Source organism: Dama dama, chromosome 30 (genome assembly GCF_033118175.1).
Source record: "Dama dama isolate Ldn47 chromosome 30, ASM3311817v1, whole genome shotgun sequence".
NCBI classification, from domain to species: Eukaryota; Metazoa; Chordata; class Mammalia; order Artiodactyla; family Cervidae; genus Dama; species Dama dama.
Genome location: NC_083710.1, coordinates 79,874,942 through 79,894,629, shown reverse-complemented (window position 1 = coordinate 79,894,629; position 19,688 = coordinate 79,874,942). Strand labels below are relative to the sequence as shown.

General features: G+C 53.3%; 1 protein-coding gene across 1 annotated transcript; it reads left to right on the top strand.

The window, feature by feature from the left end:
- Window positions 1–10,223: 10,223 nt before the first annotated feature.
- ZIC5 (Zic family member 5) lies at window positions 10,224–19,262 on the top strand. The gene is made up of 2 exons (XM_061133047.1): window positions 10,224–11,709; window positions 16,038–19,262. The coding sequence occupies exons 1-2, from the start codon at window positions 10,239–10,241 to the stop codon at window positions 16,478–16,480; spliced, it is 1,914 nt and encodes a 637-aa protein (XP_060989030.1). The 5' UTR covers window positions 10,224–10,238; the 3' UTR covers window positions 16,481–19,262.
- The last annotated feature ends 426 nt before the right edge of the window (window positions 19,263–19,688 follow it).

Below are 19,688 nucleotides of genomic sequence, written 5' to 3'. Positions count from 1 at the left end.
CAAAGCCAGGCGGAGAACCAAAGTGTATTAAAGGAGCTGCGGCGGGGGCGGGCGGGCAGGGCAGGGGAGGGCGGGCGGGAGGAGGGAGCGGGAGGGAGGCGTGGGGAACCGAGCGGAGAGGGGGGTCGGCGGGGGGCGAGCGCCGCGCCGCGGCCCCCACCCCTGCGCGCACTCGCGCGCGCACGCACTCAGTCGCTCGTTCGCCCGCCCGTCCGCCCGCCCCGCGGCCCGGCAGCGCAAGCGGCGCCTGCGAATGCGGTCGCCTCCGCGGCTGGGCCGAGGTGCCCGAGCGCGCGCGCGGCACGGGCAGGCGAGCGAGGCGAGGACCGCGGAGCCCTCGGCGCTTCGGCGGCCCAGCCCGGCGGGGCCCGCGGCTCCACCTGGCCGCGGCGGGGGCGCTGGGGGCGGCGGACGGAGGCCGGGCGCCCTCTTCGCGGCGCTCTCGCTCGGCCGCTCCCTCCCCCGCGGCCCTGCCCGCGCCGCCCCGCGCGCGGCGGGTATTGTTTGGCTCGGCGGCCGCGGTGTTTAGCCCTCCGCGTCCTCCGCGCTTGGCATTGGCTGCGCCTCGCGTAGTAAACTTGCGAGCGGCCCCGAATTCCCCCAGATGAAGGAGGCTGCCGCGCCGCTCCGTCTTTCTTTAAGTTGTGCGGGAGGAGGAGGCGGGGGAGAAGGGGGGCTGTAGGAGGGGAGAAGAAGGGGAGGAGGGGGAATCTGGACTCAAAAACAATAACAATACAAAAAAAAAAAAGTGTTCTCCAGCTCGCTCGCTCGCTCCCTCTCTCTCGCCTATCAGCCCGGGGCTCCGGACCCGGAGGGGCGGCCGCACCCGGCAGGACCGAGCGGAGTTCGGAGCGAGTGCCCAAGCGAAGGGCGAGGTGCGTGTCCCCCGCTTCGGGCTGCGGTGGGCTCAGATCGCCACCGCCTCCGCCTCTGTTTATTTCATGGGGCGCCGCCAAAGTCGCAGCCTTTTTATTTTTTTATTTTTTTGTCTCCTCCTTTTCCTTTCCCCTCCCCCTCGCCCCCGCGTCTCCCGCCCCGGCCTCCCTCCTTCGCGCTCCGGGCCCGGCCTCCTGCTCACACCGCCCCTTTAGCGGCTCCCGCCCCACCAGCCCGCCCGGCGCCGCCATTGGCCGCTGCCCCGCCGTCAATCCAGCGCCCCCGCCCAGAGGCCGGCCCGCCCCCTCCACCCGGGCGCCGCAGCAGCTCTCAGCAGCCCCAGCCGCGGCGGATGGTGGCAGCCCGCCGGGTCGGCCGGCCTCTCGCTCCGCGTCCCCGTGAGCCTGGGCGCGACGGCTCCTCGTCCTGCGGGCTGAGGCGCTCCCCGGAGCCCGCCGGCCGGCCGAGCGAGGGCCTGGGCCGCGGGGAGCCGGGGTGGGGTGGGGTCACAGAGCCCTTGGTTGGGCACCCTGTGCTCACGCCCTCCCGTAGAGGCCACCGTTTCTCCGGGAACCGAAAGCGGGCACTCCTGGTTGCTCGAGAACGCGGATAGCGACCGGGCCCGCGAGGTGGGAGGTTCTGTGCGCCGGGAGGCTACAGCCCCGGTGCCCCGCCGGGAGGGCGCGCGGCCAGGGGCAGATCTCCGGACGTGTTGGCACGCTCCTGGTCCGCGCCCACCTCCCCAACACACACTTTTGTCGACTTGTCCTGGGGTAGTGAACACACAGGTGCAGGATGTGTGGCGGGGGGGGGGGGGGGGGGGGGGGGCGGCTAGAGAAAAACAGACGTGCCCTTCCCTCTCACCCTTCTGGACGCGCACCCAGACGCCGCCCCCTCCCCGGCCGCGGCCCCCACCCGGCGCTCGGCGCACTCCACTCCCCCCGCCGCTCGCGTCCCGCTCTGATTACGGCTGTAAACACTGGGCAGCGGCCCCCGCGAGGGAGGGGGTTGTTTGGAAGCGGTTTAAAGACAGTGTCACCCTGGGGGTGGGTGCCCAGAAGCCCGGGCCTCTGCCACTGTTGGGTGGGAGGTGTGGGGACGCCAAAGGCGCCCGGCCAAGCCAGGCTCAGGCTGGAGTTCAGGCTTTTCGGTCTTCAGAGCCTCCGAAAAGAGATCTCCAGACTAGTAGGGCTCAAACCTAGAAGATATTTATCAACCCATCCTTCAGAAGCGAGGAACCCCTCCACCCGCGCCCTCCGCTCTAGGCGATGGCGGGCCCCGAGGCTGCTCCCTGGGTCCCAGGTCCCCGGTTGGCCGCTGAGGACGTTTCCCGTTCCGCCGCCGAAAGCTTGCGCTCTGGAGGTAACCGGAGAGGAAGCGACGGGCCCCGGAGGCTGCGGAGGTGCGAATGGAAGGCCTGAGGCCAGCGCCTTTCTTCGCCTAGCTAGCAAAGAGAACTGCTTTAAAAAAAAAAAAAAAAATCTCTGGGAGTTGAAATAAAATTCAAGGAAGAGAAAATAATCAACATGCATTTCGAAATATCAAGTTGAAATTAAAGCCACACACAAAAAAAGAAAGAAAAAAAAAAAAAAAAAACGCGGGAAGAGAACTCCAGCAGGCAGAACCGGGCCCTTGCGCTCGCACAACGCAGCCTCTGCCGGCTTGAGCGGGTCCCTAAAGGTTCGAGCTGACCGCAGCCCCGCGCACAAGGGGCCCGGTGCCGTCCCGCTGCCCGCCGTCCCTGCCCCTGCCCCGGGGCTGGGGGCAAGGAGGAGGGAGGCCCGGGCATCTTGTCTGAAAGCCCGGGATTTTGCTCGGAAGCTGGGGCTTCCCGACTTTTCTGAAAGAAGGAAATATTCCTCCTCTGCGCACACCTCTCTCTCTGTCAGGGGGGAGGGGAAGGCAAATGCCAAACTGCCCCTCGAGGCAGAGGGGGACCAGGGAGAGAGAAATACGCCAGGCAGAAAGGCTGCCCTGCTACAGTGAATCTGCCCAATGCACAGCCTTTCACACTTGTTTCTCGTATTCATCGATTTGTGTGGGGGGTGGGAGGGGGGAGAAGAATTGGCAAAGCTTACCCCGAAAGTATTTCCCAAAGAAAATATTTTCTTAGAAATACTGGTCGTGAGAATAGCAATCCTGCACGTCCGCAAACCTCACTCTTCTTCCTTCTTCCAAACCATCAGACTTCTCCAAGTTTTCCTTCCTTCCCATGGGCTCGCCCCCTCCTCCCAGCCCCGTTCTCTCCTTTCGCTTAGATTCCCCCTTCGCAGCGCCCGTTTCGGGCCGAAGCCGCTGGGCGCTCGCGGGCCCAGGGTCCGGGGGCCGCGCGGCCGGGCGGTGGGACGCACGGCTGATCCCCGCCGGGGACCCCGCGGCCTGGGCGCTCCTGGTTCTTCGTTCCCGGCTCCAGTTCACCTCTCTCTCTCTCTGCAGGACACGCAGGAGCTGAGCCAAGTTCAAAGTCACGTCGCCGTCTCCTCTTAGAAGTGCTTTATTTCTCCACAAACCGCAACACCCCCTTCGCTTCAAGATAGTGGGGTTTTTTTGTTTTGTGTTTTTTTTTTGTTTGTTTGTTTTTTAAGGGAAGGAAAGGGGGAAGAGAGAGAGATCAAGAAAGCAAGGGACAGAGAGAGAAAGAAAAAAAGAAAAACCTACAAAGGCTTTCAGAGTCATTGCCTCAAAAGTACCTTTGAGGTCCTTGGCGGAAGGAAAAAAAGCCGGTCGACTTCCGCGCCCTGCGAGTGAAATTCAGTTTTTTCAACAGGTTTCTAGAAGGGCCCGCCGTGTTGGTGTCAGAACCCGGGGACCCCCAACCATCTCCATCGGGCAAACGTTTGCTCTCGTTGTAAGTTTTCCAAAATTGGGCTTTTCGGATGTCCTGGGGCCAGCGCAGGGCTAAGCCAGCGAGATTCCAGGCTAAGCTGTATGTGGATAGTTCAGGGCTGGCGACCCTTTCCCCAAGTGGAGAGAATGGCAGTGTAGTAGAGAATTCGGATTGTCTTCAAAAAAAAGAAAAAAACCAAAACAAAACACAAGAACACCAGTAAATCCCATCAAACACCTGGGCACTCATTCACTGAACACCTCGTTGCGGTTTGTGGGCCTCTGTAAACGGGTGATTGGCTTCTTTTTTAGTATGCTGAGTATTTTGTGTACATATGTCTAAAAATGCGGAGGCACACACAGGGTATGCTCAGGTATATCTTGTTGGCCAGGAGAAGCCAAAAACAAACGAGCCAACAAAAGGCATCTTTATATTGGAAAGCAGAAACATTGGGTGAACATACCACTCAAACTTCTAATTTTCCTCTTAAGGGAAAAGATGGAAATGGAGAAGAGATGGGAGAAAAAATGTGGAATCGACTGTCCATACATACTGGGCCAAAAACGGGGGGGGGGGGGGGGGGGGGGAGGGGCGGCGATTTCACAGGATTTCAGCACTGTCCTCTGTATCACAGACACTCATAAATTCAACAAGATCATCAACAGGATATTAAGTTGCAGGTCACCTTTGATTCAGCCTCTCAGTCACTCCTGGGCTAGGCGACCCCTGACCCATGAAGGACCGCATGTGTGGTGGGGGACCCCCTCCCCTGTAAAACCCACCTAGAACAAAAGAGCTTTGTCCGAGGTTTAGAGAAGTGTAATGTAAAAGAAGGGGAAATCTGTAATGTAAAAGAAGGGGAAATTGTGAAAATCTCAGCCTATGTTGTAACTTTTACATACCATTTTTAAGAAGGGGGAGATTTAGTGGAAGCGGGGAGTATCAGGGGATAAGGCCCTCTCTACCGTGCTAAAAGAACTTCTTTCTACAGTTAAAATTTACTGTTCTGTAACCGGGCTTATAAAAAGTCTCTCTATAAAATATATGTTCACCAGCAGTTTAGTGATAGAGATGCAAATGTTTGTGTATTTGTCATTAGGGACTCAGAAAAAAAAAAACCGGAAACCAACATTTCTGGGTGACAGTGGTTGTGCTTTTGCAAAATGAGAGGACTAACTGTCTTTACTTTGTCTCCTTTCCTGATGGGAGAGTTTCTACTGCTGTAAAACAAAAACAAAACCAACCCCCCAAAACAGAAGGCAATGGCTTACATCAATGTGTTTAATTATTTTGAGGGCAGTTATCCTTTGGGCTCCCAGGCAAACTACAGCCAGGGAGGCTGAATACCGGTGACAGGCGAGCAGCTTTCCAATAAACTGCAGTGTTATTGCAATAGACTTTGTAATACAATTTATGCTGTCATTCATAAATAACAATGCCATATGTCAACCATATTGCTTACACAAGTAAATCCGTCAACGTGTCACTATTTGATTTATCTCAACAGCTTCTTCAAATATTGAAGTATAGATATTGGAAGGGGTATGGAATGAGGGGAAAACTACTCACAAAATTTGAGATTAGAAATAAAAGAACTTCTGCTTCTCCTTTATTCCCCATCCAAAAACATGCTAAAGAGTAAAGCATGAGGGGGGAGGAGAAATACATCTTGGAGCCAACATAAAGAAGTATTCGGTGGTTATATGAACTGTGAACACGTAAGGGGGTTTCTGCTTACTGTTTGGACCTTCTAAACATATTTTAAAAGACAACAATTAGGGATTTTGCAAGAAATTACCAATCTTAATGGTTGAATGTGGGTCAAAGGCCATTCAACAACGCTCACCCCTGAGGATAACAAATGATAACCAAATGATAATATTTGATGACAGGTCAATCTTACTGATTTTTTTCGAAGTGGGGAAGTGAAGAGAGGCAGAATTTCTCAAGGCTTTTAAGTACTAAGGTCAGGTGTAAATGGGATGAGTCCAGTTCTTGAGTATCCAAAACAAACAAACAAACCCCAAGGTTGCAGTGATGGCCTCATACCCCAGGCCTCTGGGTTTTTTTGTTTGGTTTTGAATCCTCATGAAGTCCATGTTCATGGGACGGGGATCAAAAACTATCAAGAAGCACATAATTGGTTACTCTCAGCCTCACCCATGTCCGAGGAGTCTGAGGATTCATCTGCAGCTCTGAAGGGCGGGAAATGGAGGGAACCCTCGGAGAAACTCTTAGAACTGAAACCTGAGCGTTTCCTCCTGGCACCCAAGGCCCCAGGGCCGGGTCACAGGTCCCACCAAGTCAAGGCGCCAGTGGTGAGGACTGGGGGCTGGGCAACTGGTACCTGCCGGGTGCCTCACTGCCTAGTGGCCTGGGGAGCTTGATTCGGGACAAGCCCTGGAATCCGAAGTCTTCATCACTTCCGGCCACGACAGAGCCCGACTGAAATGCAGTGTTGCAGGTCCTTGTGCTCCCCTCGCCCCAGCTTTGGAGAGGTCCCCCCCCTTTCCACTGTCTGCTAATAAACCCTTCTCCTCCCAGTTGAGCACCCACTGGGGAGCCCTTGGGCTGGGCTACAAAAGTCCTCTGACCCCTCGAGGGGCTCCAAGCACCCTCTGGGCCCTTGAACCTGTCTCTGGCGCAGCCCAGATGGCGCAAGGTGCTCCAGACCGCTGGGCACCCAGCCCTTCTGCAAGGAGGCCGCCCTTGCGGAAACCACGCGGGACGGGCGAGCCATAAAGCAATTGCAAAGGCAATAAAGGCCAGCTCAGTGGGTCCCCCAGCTCTTTTCTTGTCCACATCCCCGTCCCCGGCGTACCCCCTGCTCCCCCTTCCCCCGCCTGCCGAAACAATCAGACAAAGGCTCAAAAGCCAGGAAATGTCCAATTCACTTCCCTTAGAGTTTATTAATTGCCCACACCCATTGCGAGGAGACTTGGCTGGGTCCAGGGACGACCGGAGGGCACCGGGGAGCCGCAGTGCCCCCCACCCCAGGCCCTCGGAGCAGCGGGGAGCCGTGAGCGCCCGCCTGGGCACCCCGAGACCGAGTTCGGCCGCCTCCGGGCAGCGGAGCGCGGCGTGGCCGCCGGTTTCGGGCCGGCTCGGCGTTGACGGCGTCTTCCCACCCTCTTCGCGCCTTGGTTGGGGGCCGGGAGCCGGTTGGGGTTCGGGGTGCAGCAGAGAAGTCTGGAAATCGACGTTCCCCGAGGAGCACCTGTTGACCCCAGAAAGGGCATCTCCATGGATCGCCACGTTGCTGGCCCCACACCAGCACCTCGCCTGCAAACGCGCAGAGAGGAGCAAGGGTTTGGAGGCTTTGCCCTGGCGACCAGCACCACGGCGGAAATGTGGGGCTAAATCCACAGGGGAACTGGCATAACGACTTCTACACCCTCCTGCTTCAAAACAACAACAACAACAAAAACCCACACTAGTATTTATTTTCTTCAACGCCCTGGATATTGTTGGTGTTTACTTAGGAAGTGTGACACAGTTATTGGGTCCTTAGAATCGGGATGTAAAGGGGTTTTGATTTGGCTTCCAAAATGGCTTGAAAAAGAACCAGCGCACCTGGGGTCAGGCGGGTCATCACAATAACAAAAAGCGCCTCTACAAAATAAAAAGCTCTTTTATAAAGAAAGGCAATCCGGAAATCCACTGCGAGCCTTCCTGATGATCATCTAGCCAGGCCTATTCTCAGGTTTAATTGGCAGGCGGTTTATTGGCGCCTTATTGGTGTTGATTGAAATTTTGCTTCCAGTTCTTTCTTTTAAGAATTAGCATCTCAAGTCGATTTACCTGAGTCAATTATCTTTTTTAGGGTCTGAGTTTGGTCATAAATTTGCAGATATTCATTAAACACATTTTGCAAGTATCTCTCTTTCTCATTGCTATCCAGACCTCTATCATTTCCTAAGGAAGATTTTCTTTTTTAAAGCTTCCCATAAAAAGAAATTGATCAGGGAGCTATATTTGAATTAAGACATATTAAATCGATGACAGATACATATCACGCTGTGTTTAACAAGAGTTGTACAAGGAGGCGGGTTCCAGATTCCGGCAAGGCTCTGCTGCACCATTATTCACATTTTTACAGCCTCTCCTTCATGCCTTCACCCATTAAACCATTAAATTTCAGCAATTCAATAAAACAAAGCAGTTATAATTTTGAGGAAAAGCTATTTTGAAAGAGGTGGAGGTACCCATTTTATTACACAATAAAAATGCTCAACAATCTATATTAAAGGCTAGGTTGGGCTTATTTTCTTCTTTCTTTATTCATTCTTTTTGCTTTGTTTTTACTTATAACCTGCAGGATTGCACGCCAAGCTGCCATTATGGACTTGTTGATGATTATTGCTAAAAAATTCAAATAGAGGAGCCTCATTTGCAAGGTTCTGAGAGGAAGTGAAGACAGTGGCAACAATTCCAAATAAGATGCTTTCTTCATAAACCATTCATGGAGATGACACAGTCCTTCCTTCACCTTGCCTGGGTGACTTGAGACTTTTTAAGTCTTGGAAAAGAACAATGTGAAAGACTTCTTCCTCTCCAAATACAGATGTGGATTTTGTCTGTTGTTTATTAAATTGTTTTTCGTTGTGTTTGCACTCAAGCCTTGCTTATTTCACCTTATTTGAGCTTCACTGAAGCTTAAAGAAAATACCCATTTGAAATCTGATTGTACTATTTTCTTTGTTGGTTTGTCAGTTTTATAAGAGTAATGACATTCTCAAGGCTCACAGGGAAATTCCCTGTTAAACATTGTTCACACCAGTGTAAATGCGGCTATGGAATCAGTTCTTTTCAAAATAATTCTTCCCACTTCTCAGGATGATCTCACAGATGATGGCTTTATGGAGTCCTTTTTTTTTTTTTTTTAAACTTGGACAGCAAAGGAATTAAGCGGGTAACACGTTTTACTGTATCCCAAAATGGGGCGGGGGGGAGATTTTAGTCATGATTTATTTTCTAAAAAATAATTTTATGTAGGGCAGCAAAAAAAATTAAAAACCTGACTTTAATTTTTGAGTACCATGGCATATGGCAAAATTTTTAAATGTTTTCTTTTTAAAAGCTGAATGACACTTTAGGGCAATTAAGAACCCTTAAGTGCGAAGGATGTCACATTTCACTGCCCCCTCCCAAGTGATGCAAGGACCTATTTCTCTCTTCAAAAAGATTTGATAGCAAATCGCCTGAAAGGGGGTGAGCCTTACTTTTTTTGAAAGCTCGTTTTTATGGTTTTCAAGGAAAGCATCTCTCCTGCTAGATGAACTTTTTAGAAAAATGGTAACAGCTTCTTCTATTAGCACAAAGTGCAAAGATACTGCTTGCTTTTAAAATAATTATTTTATTGGCTTCAATCTAACTTGTGGTCCTTTCGGAGAAACTGAGGCACCCATATGGACTGCGTTCTGCACTGGAAGCAGAACTTCTGTTTAAAAGATATGGTTTATTTAGCCGCTTCCCCCTGGACAGATACTGTCTGTCCTGCCCTGCCACTGTATCTCGGAGAAGCAAAAGTTAGAATCACTGCCCGATGCCCCTCCCCCCCGCGTAGATTTAATTGGAAGTGGCAGATCTAGAACCGATGAGCAGTGAGATTACACTTCGAGCTGACTCCTTTGAACCATGTTGAAAAGGATTCCATGAGCTAAAAAGTCGAGGTAAGACGGTTCCTTTGGGGAAAGACGTTATTTTGACTTCACCTGGTGTTGTGCAACCAATAGGATTTTAATATCCTTTCTCATTCCGTCTACTGTCTGTGCGCCCTCCGCGAGCGCTCGGCAGATTGAGTGTCCTTCCCAAATAAGAAGTTTCCACCATCCTGTCCTGGAGCACGATGGAGGCCATACATCTGTTCACCCCCTCCTCCCCCAGAGAGCAGCCCGGCGCTCTTCCAAGGGAGGAGGTAAGAAAATGTTTGGATGCTGGAAGGGACGCGGTGTGCACTGAGCGAAGGCTTTTGAAGTTGGGGGCTCCCCCTCCCCCTGCCTTTTGCTCCCTGGGGGGGTCCCCCAGCCCAGAGCCGCCCGGCACCCTTCGGCCGCGTGCCGGCGCACGCTCTCCTCCAGGCGCGTACTGGGAACGCGGGGCGCTGCGCGCGCAGGCCGGCCGCAAACTTTCTGCAAGTGCAACTTGGGCATCCCCGGAGAGGCGGGGACGCGGGGCTCCGGGGGAGGAGGGGGCGCGAAGCGAAAGAGAAGGAGGCCGTGAGCGCGGGGGCGGATGCCCGCTGGGCCGAGGGCCGGAAAGGGAGCCAATCGGGCAGCCGTGCCTGCTGCCAATCACGCGGCTCCCTCCAATCCCACCCTTGCCATTTCCAAAATCTCGGTCCCACTGTGCAGCTCCGAGGTGGTGTCCGCTCGGCCAATCGCCGGAGGACCGAGTGGGAACAGGAATGAGCGGAGTTAGGAGGCCAGGACAAAGAAGTTAAAGAGCGCCTAACGTATACATGTTTTTGAGGGCGGGCCGAGGAGGAAAAAAAGTACCCCCAGGGAGGGTCCGTGGGTCTGATTGTGTCGCTTTCATGGAGCCCCCTTTGAACAAGAGGAACCCGCCCGCGCCGAGATTAGCGGATCCGGCCCTGGCTCGCGCCCGGCCGCTGCAGAACATGACAGGCTTCCCGGCGCTGGCCAGGGCGCCCGCCCACTCCCGGGTCCGCGCCGCGGCCGCGCACCTCCGCCCGCGGGACCCGGGCGCTGACCCCGGCGTGGCCGGCGCTCCGCTCAGACCGGAGCACATGGCCCAGGCGAGCGCGCCCGGTCCCAGCCCGCCCTCCCAGGCGCTCCCGGCGCAGCCCGAGGCCCCGGCGGCCGCCGCCCGCACCGCCGCCGCTGCCGCCGCCTCGGTAGCGCACCCCGGCGCCCGCACCGCCCCCGGCGGCGGGGGCGTCCGCGGCGGGCCGTCCCCCGCGCCCCCGCCCCCGGCCCCTCCTCCTCCTCCTCCCTCCCCTCCACCCCCCCTTCCTCCCCCTCCTCCCCCCACCCCTCCTCCTCCTGCCCTCTCGGGCTACACCACCACCAACAGTGGCGGCGGCGGCAGCAGCGGCAAAGGCCACAGCAGGGACGTCGTCCTCCGGAGGGACCTTTCCGCCACGGCCCCCGCGGCGGCCATGCACGGGGCCCCGCTCGGAGGGGAGCCGCGCTCGGGCCCCGGCTCCCCCCAGCACCCGGCCCCGCCTCCCGCCTCGGGCGGCATGTTCATCTCGGCCAGCGGCACCTACGCGGGCCCGGACGGCGGCGGCGGGGGCCCGGCGCTCTTCCCCTCGCTGCACGAGCCGCCGGGAGGGCCCGGCGGCCACCCGCACCCGCTCAACGGCCAGATGCGCCTGGGGCTGGCGGCGGCCGCAGCGGCGGCCGCGGCGGCGGAGCTGTACGGCCGCGCCGAGCCGCCTTTCGCTCCGCGTTCGGGGGACGCGCACTACGGGGCGGTGGCGGCCGCGGCGGCCGCCGCCCTGCACGGCTACGGAGCCGTGAACTTAAACCTGAACCTGGCGGCGGCGGCCGCGGCGGCAGCGGCCGCGGCCGCAGCCACTGGACCAGGGCCCCACCTGCAACACCACGCGCCGCCCCCGGCGCCGCCGCCGCCGGCGCCCGCGCAGCAGCCCCCCCACCTCCCGGGGGCGGCCGGGGCCTTCCTGCGCTACATGCGGCAGCCAATCAAGCAGGAGCTGATCTGCAAGTGGATCGACCCGGAGGAGCTGGCCGGGCCGCCGCCGCCGCCCGGCGGCTCCAAGCCCTGCTCCAAAACTTTCGGGACCATGCACGAGCTGGTGAACCACGTCACCGTGGAGCACGTGGGCGGCCCCGAGCAGAGCAGTCACGTCTGCTTCTGGGAGGACTGTCCGCGCGAGGGCAAGCCCTTCAAGGCCAAATACAAGCTCATCAACCACATCCGCGTGCACACCGGCGAGAAGCCCTTCCCTTGCCCCTTCCCGGGCTGCGGCAAGGTCTTCGCGCGCTCCGAGAACCTCAAGATCCACAAGCGCACTCATACAGGTGGGTGTCTGTCCCCGGCCGCCGCCGCCTCCCGCCGCCGCTTTTGCCGCCGCTTTCTCTTCCTCCTTCGTCTCCTGCTCGCCTTCATTTTTTTTCCCCCCCTCCTTCCGCTGCTTCTCTCCGCATCCGTATAACCCGGACATGTGACTTCTTGTTTTTCTCTCCCTCCCTCCCCCTTTTTTTCTATGAATAAGTAATTCGATAGCATACACACAGGCCCCCGCGCTCGGTTCCCACGCGGTCGAGTCTCCAGCGCTCCCCGCAGCCCCCTCCGCCGGGACCGGCCACGCGCTCCAGCCGCCGCCGCCGCCGCCGCCCCGGAACAGAAGCCGCCGCCGCCGCCGTCGGAGCAGGAAGGCGTCCAGGACGGTCGGCAGCCCCCATCCGCCCGGCCCCGGGAACGTGGGGAGGGCGACGGGGAAGGAGGGCCGGGACCGGAGCCTCTCCGGCGGCACTTGCCTCCCCACCGGATGGCAGGCCCCGCGCGGTGCCCGCGCTGCAAAGAGACCTCGTGCTTGGGGCGCGCGGGGGGGTTAGCGGTGACATCGGGGGCGCCAGCTCGCTGTGGCCCCTCCGGGAGGAGACAGGGAGGGGGGTCTTGTCCCTTCCGGGCGGGGTGCAGAGTGCGAAAGGAATGCGCCCCCCGGAGACCTTCCCCCTACACACACGCGCGCGCGCGCACACTCGCCCACCGTTACACACCCCACATGCACACGTTCACGCGCGCACACATCACACCAGCAACAACTTGACACACCCGTGTTCCTTCTGACCCCTCCCTCAGAGCTGGGCCCCTGGGCCCTGATGATACAGTCACGCTTGCTCATTCACACGCCTTCATACACACCTGTACTCACACGCGCCGTCACACGTTTTATCACACGGGCCCTGGAGGGTGCTGAGAAAATGGTTTCTGTCATTTTGGAGAAGGTTCTCCCGAGAGGAGGACGGGGCGGGCTGCAGAGGCTCCTTGAGGCCCACCTCCCGCCGTGGGGTCCCCTCCCGCCCCGCCCCTGCCTTAGGTGGGGTGGGGTGCCCCGGTCTGGGGTGAGGGCGGCTGCGGCCTCGGGCGCCGGGTGGGCTCCGCTGGGCCGTGTGTCCCCTTGGGGCGGGCGCGCGCGCGCTGGGCCGGAGCGCCGATGAGCGCGAGCGCGGTCGGGATTTATAGGGACAGACGAGATTACCCCTCGGAGGACACTTAAGTAACTGTAGTTTACGTTTGGCAATTACTTGGCTGATTTATCGGCGCGGCGGCGGCGAGGAGGCAGCCGCCGGGCGGGGGCCCCAACGCCTAGCCAGTGGCCGAGGCCGAGGCCACGGGGAGGGGCGGGGAATCTGCGCGAGGACCGGGGCCCCGGGGGCCCGAGGCTGAAGCCCCAGGCCTCGCTCCTGCCGCTGGGACCCGCCAGGCTTCCTGCGGCCTGGCCGATGACCCCAGGCTGGGAGCCCGTTTTCCCCGGAGGCTGGTTTGCCAGCCGGGTTGTTTTCTCATCGGGATCGGCCCGCCTTAAGTGATGTTTCCAAAAGGAGACTTCCCACCGGGCTCTCGTAAAACCTCCCCGGCCCTGCTAAGCCAGCGGCTGGCCCCGGGGCCCAGCACTTCCCGACCGGACGGAGGCCTGGGGTTGTGGCGGTGAAGAGCCCCCCCCCCCCCCCACCAAGGGGAACCCCCTGACGGCGCCCACGACCTCGGCCCCTAGCCGCCTTTTCACCTCCGAGGGGAGGGGACCTTCCCTCGGCGGCCCGGAGGTTGCCCCGGGCTGAGGCCGTGCTCGCCCGGGTCGCGCAGGGAGCTGGAAGGTGACGGCGCGGGTGCCGGCCCTCCGGTCCCCCCGTGGGACTGGCCGCCTCCCGCCCCCCCGCCTCGAGCGCGCGCCCTCACGGGCTGGGACCCGTGCCGTTTGGTTTTCGGGTTCCCCGCGCGTAGGATTGCTTTCCCGCCCGGCTCGCGGCGGCGTGGGCCTCGCCGGGTCCCTGCGGCAGGGATGGCAGCGCCCGTGCGTTGATGCTTGGATCCTCGCTGGATGCTCTTGGCGGTCCCTGGGCCGCTGAGCCATCGAGCCTCGTGTCCAGAGGGGGCCAGCCTCCCCACCGCAATGCTCTCCCCGTTTGGAAGGGCGGGGGGTGGGGGAGAGGCGGGCAGTTATCCGGGGATCCCGGGACAGACTGATCAAAGGGAATAATCCCCCGACCACTCCAGAAGGCCCGTTTCCTGACCCACGTGCCCCCAATTCCATTTATAACCTTCCTTGGGGCTGGACTCGGAGTTCTCACACATAGCTTCCCTCACTCTCTAAAACCCTTTAAGTAGTTAAATTCCGACGTGACCCCACTGTCAGCGTCTGAAATGTAAACACTGGGGCCTCTCACCCTTCCTAGTCAGGTAGAATTTGGTCTCCCCCACCTGCCCACCCCTCGAATAAAATAGGCATTTCTATCACCCTTTCCTTTTTTTCTATTTTCTTCCTCCATCTCCCCTTGTGCTGGCTTTTCTACCTTTCTTTCCACACGGTATTTGCCTTTTCTGGGCCTGATTCTTAATGCTTCTTTTTATCGTGAGCACTGGTGAAGCTTGCAACGTCCAAGCCGTTTATTCTGCACAATAAATGCTTAGGTTGTGCAGAAACACAATGTTCTAAAAAGCAACATTTGCATAGGGTGAATAAACCCACTTAAGCCTCCATGTTGAAGAAAAGCTGATTATGCTTTTTAGGGGGAAGAGTGCTATATTAAGTTAGTATTATCTCCAACTTAAAGAGGAATATAGAAATCAGGACAAATAACCAGTGTTTTGATAAAACTTGATTTCCGTTGCAGCCCCTCTACAGAGAATTTTTAAAGGGTGTCACTATCATTGCATTATGTTATGTTTTTCTCTCTCTCTGTAGGCCAATGTAGGAGGTATATGAATAATAACTCAATTTTTAAACAATACTTCCAGGTAGGGTAAGTTATATTACAGGCATCTGAATACTTTTCAGATGTGCTAATATACTCTGGCACTGAAGTAGTTATTCATTGATGAAGTTAAAAGAGAGAAAATTACACCAAAAATATTTGTATAGGAAAATCCACCACAGAAAATTTATGTACACTAAGCTGTCTTAATAGTTGTTTGGCTTTTTAAAAAGCAATTTGTTGAAAAACAAGGAAAAGACTGTATCTTATGTATCAGCAGAGTAGCTGCTGAAATGTAGAGAAATTCCTTTTAAAATCATTTAAATATAAGGAGTAAATATATTACTATACCACAGTATGTATGAGATAACATTCAATTATGGACTCAAATACATCAAGTTCATGGATACTAAGGTGAGGAGGGGGGGGTCATAACTGCTACCTGCTGTCTTTTCTGTCCTTGCTTTTTTAAGACCAAGGTGTAGAGTGGCTGGGTTATCTAGTTGTCTCAGCATTTCTACTGCCTGCACCCAGGACCTTGTGTTTCAAGGCCCTGTGTTTCTGTAGTGGGTAGGACAGCTTAAAGGGGCAGTGGGCCCAAAGACTCTGATAAATAGCATTTTTTTTCCTGTTTACTATTAAACAGTATAGTAGAAGAAGCCTCTGGCTGAGGTTTGTGGTCTTTATTAATGCTTGTTAAGGTTCTGTTCCGCTAGGGTCTTAACTGCCTAGTAAGTTGTGAGAAGAGCTGGGAGAAGGAAGAGGCCAAGAGCCTATTCTGTGCCCAGCTAGGCTTGTAAAAAATCTAGTGGTCGGATCGTGGTTTTCACAGATGTCTTTATTTCTGGGGAGAACGGGGTTTTGGTGTATTGCCTTTCTTTTCCATCAGTGAAATCCTGGGGAACGCTCTTAAAACAAAATGCCATTATTATAATTTTACTGATCAATCCCAGTTTACTTTTAATATGTTTATTTTTCTTCTCCTTTTTTTATGGTATTCACCTAAGCTGTGGCTTTGCAATTTATTTCATCAGCATTTATCTTGACAGGGGGGATCTGTTTGAATTTTTGTGTGTGTAGACCCAAGGGGGACAAGGATGCAGGTATTTGGGTCCCTGCTGGATTTCAGCATTATTGCTTGATCCAGGCTCTTAGCCCTTCTTGCCTTGACCCCTGTGGTACCTCAGGGTCAACATCCAGCCTCTCGCAAAGCCCAAGTCCAAGGAGAGCCTCCAGGCCTGGGGACACCAGGCCTATCCCGGAAGTATCCCTTCCCTGTAGCATTCTGGAACCTGGGAATTGGGAATTAGGCTGGGAGTCGGTCTTCAAGAGAATGGGAAGTTGCATCCTCCTGTCTGCCTGAAGATTATTCTCTCAAGTTCAGAGGACTCTGAAGAGCCCCTGTTAACCTCCCCTGTGCTTTCTTGCAGGGGAAAAGCCTTTCAAATGTGAATTTGATGGCTGTGACAGGAAGTTTGCCAATAGCAGCGATCGGAAGAAACACTCCCACGTCCACACCAGCGACAAGCCCTACTACTGCAAGGTCCGGGGCTGCGACAAGTCCTACACCCACCCGAGCTCCCTGAGGAAACACATGAAGATTCACTGCAAGTCCCCGCCGCCTTCTCCGGGAGCCCTGGGCTACTCATCAGTGGGGACTCCGGTGGGCGCGCCCCTGTCCCCCGTGCTGGACCCTGCCAGGAGTCGCTCGAGCACTCTGTCCCCTCAGGTGACCAACCTCAACGAGTGGTACGTGTGCCAGGCCGGCGGGGCCCCCGGCCACCTGCACGCCCCTTCGAGCAACGGAACCACTTCCGAGTCTGACGAGGAGGACATGTACGCGAACCCTGAAGTCGTGCGGACGATACATTAGATTCGATCAGTCGCCATCACCATCAGTGAAGTAATAAGTGGGAGCCCTTGGACCGCATCCTAACCTGAGACAATGCCGAGCTCAAGACAAACCCGTGACTCAGACTTGCCACCGGGTCTAATTAGCCCTATTTATTCAGTATGAAACCCTATGGTGTTGGTACATTTAATTAATTTAATTAAGATATTTGGGCTTTTTTTTTTTCCCCTTAGAAAACAAACAAACAACAACAAAAAACCCAACCAAGCTGGACTTGTATGTTGCAGGGGGACGGGACTGGGAGCAAACTGGACCAAGGAAGATAAATGGAGAGAGTATAGTTCATCGAGACACACACTACCAATGCAATATGTGTAGTTCTTTACAAGGGTGAGAGAAAGAGCGTGAAGTCAGGATTCAACACAGCAACAAGGCCCTCTGCACTTCCCGGAGTGCCTCGAGACCGTCTTTGACACCATAATGGAGCCCCTCTGCTTCCTGCGTGGGCCCTAATTCTGCAAAGGCCTCTTGATTGTAAACCACACACACTTGCTGCATTGCCAACAGATCCTGGACTGTACCTATGTCCGAAAATATTTGTAAAGACCGTTTCAGTTCTAATATTTGTAATTTTTCATTCCCACTCTTTTATTACTGATCTCACCATAACACAGTATTTTTATACAGGATTATTCCTTCAGTACCCTGCTTGTATGATTAAAAAAAACAAAAACGAGATGCAGCAACCTAGTACATCTCCATGTATTGTGTTACTGTGATTGTTCAAGCAACTGGAGAGAAGAAAAAGCTGCTGCAGTAGACAACTGTGAAACTGTGATATTTTATAAAATAGAAGAAATTCAAGTGCTTTCTTTTTCCTCTTTTTTTTTAAAAAAAAAATCTGAAATCTCAGATGCTGCCTCTTTACTCTGTCTAAACTTCCTGTGTAATAAAAACACTATGTTTTAGATCATAAGTTCTTTGGGATGCCAAAATTCACAGGCAAGTGTAAGGAGGTGTGATGTTGGCAACATGCCTATTTTTTGGGAAAGCTGTTTTAAAAACAGGCCAACCCCTCTTTTATACTGTTGTATCGGCCTTTTAAAAGTCTTTATTTTTCAACGCTGGAAACTGCATTTTAATGCATTTTCTTCCACCTGAGCACACGGAACTCCATCCCACTTGAAAATGACACTGTATGATTTACATTAAAAGAGGGGAGGGAGTTGCTATACATATTAAAATTGTTTAAAAGTTTATAGCTACCACCAAACACTGATGAATGTGTGACCTTTGCCAGAGCTGTCAAGCTAGGACAAAAAAGGTCAAGGACCTAGGACAATAACTCTTAGTCAATTTATTTTTGGTTGGTACAACACATCTTGTGTGCAAAACGCAGTCCATCATAAACATCATACAAATAGAGTAAAGAGCACTAATTTATCCTCAGAGACCCTGAAGACACCCCTTCCCCAGGGTTTGTAGAGATTTGTTTTGTGTGCTGTGAGTGGTTGATGTAGTCTTGTCATTGTTAATAACTTGTATGTGAACACTATTATTTGTACAGTTGAATTAATTTATTTTCAGACATCATCCTTTTTTTTTTTTTTCCTGGAAGAGTTCAAAGCACACCAAAGAATTATATTATATACATTTTGGTGAGAGATTGTCACTTATGACCTACGATTTATTTAAAAAAGGAAAGAAAATGGGAAAAATATATTTTTAAGCTTACTTGAATGAACAACGTAATGTGAAACCAGGACTCTTCCTGCATGTCTTCTGCATTGTGATGAGATTATAGAGTTTAGAGAAATATTCTATCACTAGTACAGTGCATGGTGCTGTCACTCCGAAAGCCTCTCAATGTCGTCTTCAGATTGTTACGGTGACTATGAAACATGCAGACCCTCCTTTATAAAGAAAAAGACCATAACACTTGAATATAAAATAATTCTACATCCTTAAAGTTTATGTGATCTTCGTATTATTCATTTTCAAAGCTCTTTCAAATAGACAAGATGGGGTGTGAACTTTGGGGGGGATAATTTATGTATCGTAAACTTATTCAAACAAAATATTCCTGATTTATAATGAGTTGTTTTATTTATACAACTTTTTCAATGGTAGTTTGCACTATTCTTTATTATGCTATAGGTTTATTTATTATGAAACAAAGGAATATGTATTTTATGTATTTTGCCATGCATAGGTTAACTCTGCCACAGATTTATTGGTTCCTGATACACTTAAAGTAAAAACTTAAAATGTGTACCTCTGATAGAAAGCAAGAATGATTATGAAGTAAAGAGTTTAATAAAAGTATTCTTCCTATGTATCGCTTATGTTTTACATGATGGCACATCTCTGCCATTCTCTTTCAAACAGAACAGGTTGCTTATGTAGTAATCATTCGGTTCTCTTCCCTTGATCTCTATTTCTTTACCCTCCCCAAGCAATCAAATATGTTTATAGCTTGGTTTAATTTACAATCTAATCTAGAAAGTACAGTATATTTATGAAGACTAAGCCCTGCAGGTTGCACAGAACAGTGGCATAAATCTTAAGGGTTACTGCGTGCATTTGTTAAAATTAATAGCCTTAGTGATCCTAATCAGTGGAGAGCTGAAAAGCAAGTTTTAGCATTTCTTTGCTGTCCAGCCTCATTCTGAAGAAGAAGGGTAACAAAGATTGAGGAAAAGATGGAGAAAAGGACTAGTGAGATGTTTGCAGACACAAAGAAGGTGAAGGAATCAGAAGCTAAGGTGGGGATAGAGTTCAAAACATCCTGAATGAAGCTGAGTAGTGGGCATCAAACACCTCTTCTGTTAGGTGATGGGGATCAGAACCCACTTGTACTGTGGTTTACTTGGAAGTTGAGTGGAGATAAGTAATTTAGCCTTTGGGGGCAGGTGTTATGGAGAAATTCACTTCATTGCCACAAAATGCCCAAGTGGCTTAGAGTAATAAGATTGGCTGTCCATATTAACAAGGCTGAATCCTTGTTTGTTTTTAAGCTGACTGATACAAAACTGATAAAAGGCAACTAGTCAAAAACAATTGGTAGTAATGTCAATAAACAGTTCTCCAAAAGGTTATAGTTGGTTTTTTTTTTTTTAAAGTCAAGTTCAGTTAAATGAAGTAAAGGGGAAAACAGGTTGCAAAGGGTTATTTGAAGCCAGATGACAATAACCAGAAGATGAAGGAGAAAAACACTCAAATGAAGTCC